Source organism: Propithecus coquereli, unplaced genomic scaffold (genome assembly GCF_000956105.1).
Source record: "Propithecus coquereli isolate 6110/MARCELLA unplaced genomic scaffold, Pcoq_1.0 Scaffold47, whole genome shotgun sequence".
In the NCBI taxonomy this organism is placed as follows: domain Eukaryota; kingdom Metazoa; phylum Chordata; class Mammalia; order Primates; family Indriidae; genus Propithecus; species Propithecus coquereli.
In genome coordinates this window covers 6,232,304-6,235,022 of record NW_012150507.1, presented here as the reverse complement: position 1 = coordinate 6,235,022, position 2,719 = coordinate 6,232,304, and the positions used below count along the sequence as shown (strand labels likewise).

The 2,719-nt window shown below is 36.7% G+C and overlaps 1 protein-coding gene across 1 annotated transcript in view; it reads right to left on the bottom strand.

The window, feature by feature from the left end:
* DDX4 (DEAD (Asp-Glu-Ala-Asp) box polypeptide 4) overlaps window positions 1-2,719 on the bottom strand; it is a 95,963-nt gene that overhangs the window by 85,956 nt on the left and 7,288 nt on the right. Inside the window, exon 2 of the mRNA XM_012655269.1 lies at window positions 2,044-2,104. Coding sequence (XP_012510723.1) covers window positions 2,044-2,104 — 61 coding nt within the window. The remainder of the gene's footprint in view (window positions 1-2,043; window positions 2,105-2,719) is intronic.

Sequence of the window (2,719 nt, the reverse complement as noted above, 5' to 3'; positions counted from 1 at the left end):
AAACAGAAGGTTTGATAATAAAGAAAATGAAACTGTAATATTGTGTAGCTCAAATGTGAATGATATATATGCAGTTATGATGATCTAAAAACTGAATATAGATTTTAAACAAAAAGTGTGGTAACTATTAGGCAAGTGGGAAGGAAAGAAGTGTATGTAAGTGGGGTGGGGGGACAGGGAAGAGCTACATACATATCTTTCATATTAGGAAGTCAAAAGATGAGAAAGGGGACTGTTTGTCATTGTAAGTTGTTAATATTTGACATCTTAAAGCCAGGTAATGTGAATTTTTTTCACTTAATTTTGAAAAGAATTACACTATACCAGTTGCTTAGAAGGCTTTCCATGACTATTAACTAAAAGCAAGATATAGTAGTATAACAGGATTCCATGAAATGGAATTAGACAATGAAAAGAAACATGTCTAAATACAATTTTAAGAGCATGAAAAGGTATGGAAGGGAAGGTAAGCAAAGGCAATGCAAGGCAGGTATTTATAATAAAAAGAACATACATACAAGTGGAATATAATTATATATGTGGGCATATACACAGAGATCTAAAAAATCAGACTGTCAAGGGTGGCTAAATTGGGGGACCAAGATTTCAGATCATTTTATTTCTTCCTTTTACCTCTACTTAAAATTTTCTTCAATAAGCGTATTTAGATATATATACATTCATTGGCCTGGTTTATATTTCTGTAATAAGAAAACCTATTTTCATGAAAAAAAAATTTTAAAAGAACTACAAAAAGTACTTGTTATCCAAAAGAAAGTAAGCAATCAATATTTTTCATTACCTTATTTCATTTCATTAACCTAAACATTCACAGATCTAATGCTAAGAAAAGTCCTGGCTTTTAGTTGGTGGTTATTTCAGTGTAGCTTCTTGAAGATTCCAACACAAAATATGGAATCTTTAATATACTACAGACCTAAATTTTCACTTGTTTATGAAAACTGGCTTCTGTTTATACCTCAAAAAACCAGGTTTGTCCTGATTACCCAGTGATCTATGGAAATAGACATGTTAAGACGCAGAGATTACTTTTACCCATTTGTCTTTTTTGACAATTCCAAGTACACACACACACACACACACACACACTTCATAGGGGAAAAACAAAATTAGCCTTTTGCTGGGGCTTCAGCAGGTAGCAATTCCAAAACTTTTGAGAATCTGAATGTTCTATATTAAACTACTGCATTTAGGTGTTTATGAAAGGCAAGTGCATCTTGACAATATCAAAGGCATCTCTTTTAAACTTAACTTCTGTCAATAGATTTACCCTGAACTTAAGATGTACGTGGGAATTAAATTTGCTTCAACCTGATAAACTCTCAAACTAGCCTCACATTTTAGAAATTACCCCACACAGGTTTTTTCACTTTAGGCCAGGCTTCAACGAGCCAGCAGCTCCTTTGACTATAAAATGTTTTACCTCATCCACTAATATTTGGTATGAGAAATGGAAAAACTACTACCTGATGCCACTACACCCTCTTCCTTATCCTAGTCAGCCTTAAAAGCAGTAGTAACTCAAATTCACAGGCCCATAGTAAATTCATAGTAATTCAGATTACATACAGTAAAATGGTGGTTGCCAGGGGCTGGGGAGAGAAGGATATGGGGAGTTGATATCTTGATGGTACGGCAGGCTTGGCTCAAACAATTGTTATCCTGACAGTTGACCACCATTGTAACCTGCTTCAACAATCTTGTAAGTCCAATGTCTTAACTCCTTTATGTGAGGAACCCTGACAATGCTCTAGCAACCTGGAAGCCAAATATGCACCTTCTAGGTTGGGCAAAGGTTTTATAGCAACCCACTAAATCGTATAAAACAGTATATACACTACATTCTCCCCTTTCTCCCTTCCTCTAGCTAGAAATGCTCCCGTCCCAAAATAGCGAAATCAGAATTAATTTTCACTAGGAAATATACAACACCTTCTATAAGACGTCTTCTAGACTGCTCCTCATTCACTAAATGAAACCCTTAACCTAAAAAGGGTTTCACCTTTTTCCCTTAACACATACCTGACGATGAAGAGGGAGTCCTGTTAAAAGTGTCTCCATTTGTTCCAGAAGAATACCTATCCTATAATAAGGAAGAAAGAAAAGACTAGTTTCCTACTTTGAATAATAAGAATGTGTCAACTATTTCACAAATACTAGAAAATGTTAACAATTGAGCTTTGTTCAGAACAAAACAATGATAGAACATAAGGTTTTCTGGATCACTGGATGTTCCTTTACTAATTATTCCAAGATATCTTCACTTTAACATTGTATATGTAACATATTAATATATGTCACTTAAAACAGTGGTCGGGGCCAGGCATGGTGGCTCACACTTGTAACCTCAGCACTCTGGGAGGCCAAGGCAGGCGGATTGCTTGAGCTCAGGAATTCAAGACCAGTTTGAGCAAGAGCAAGAGCAAGATCCCATCTCTACTAAAAATAGAAAAATTAGCCAGGTGTTGTGGCTCGTGCCAGTAGTCCCAGCTACTGGGGAGGCTGAGGCAAACTGATTACTTAAGCCCAGGAGTTTGATGTTGCAGTGAGCTATGATGATGCCACTCTATTTTGAGACAGAGTAAGAATCTGTCTCAAAAAACACAAAAAACAAAAAAACAGGCCGGGCATGGTGGCTCACACCTGTAATCCTAGCACCCTGGGAGGCCGAGGCGGGAGGATTGCTCAAGGTCAGGAG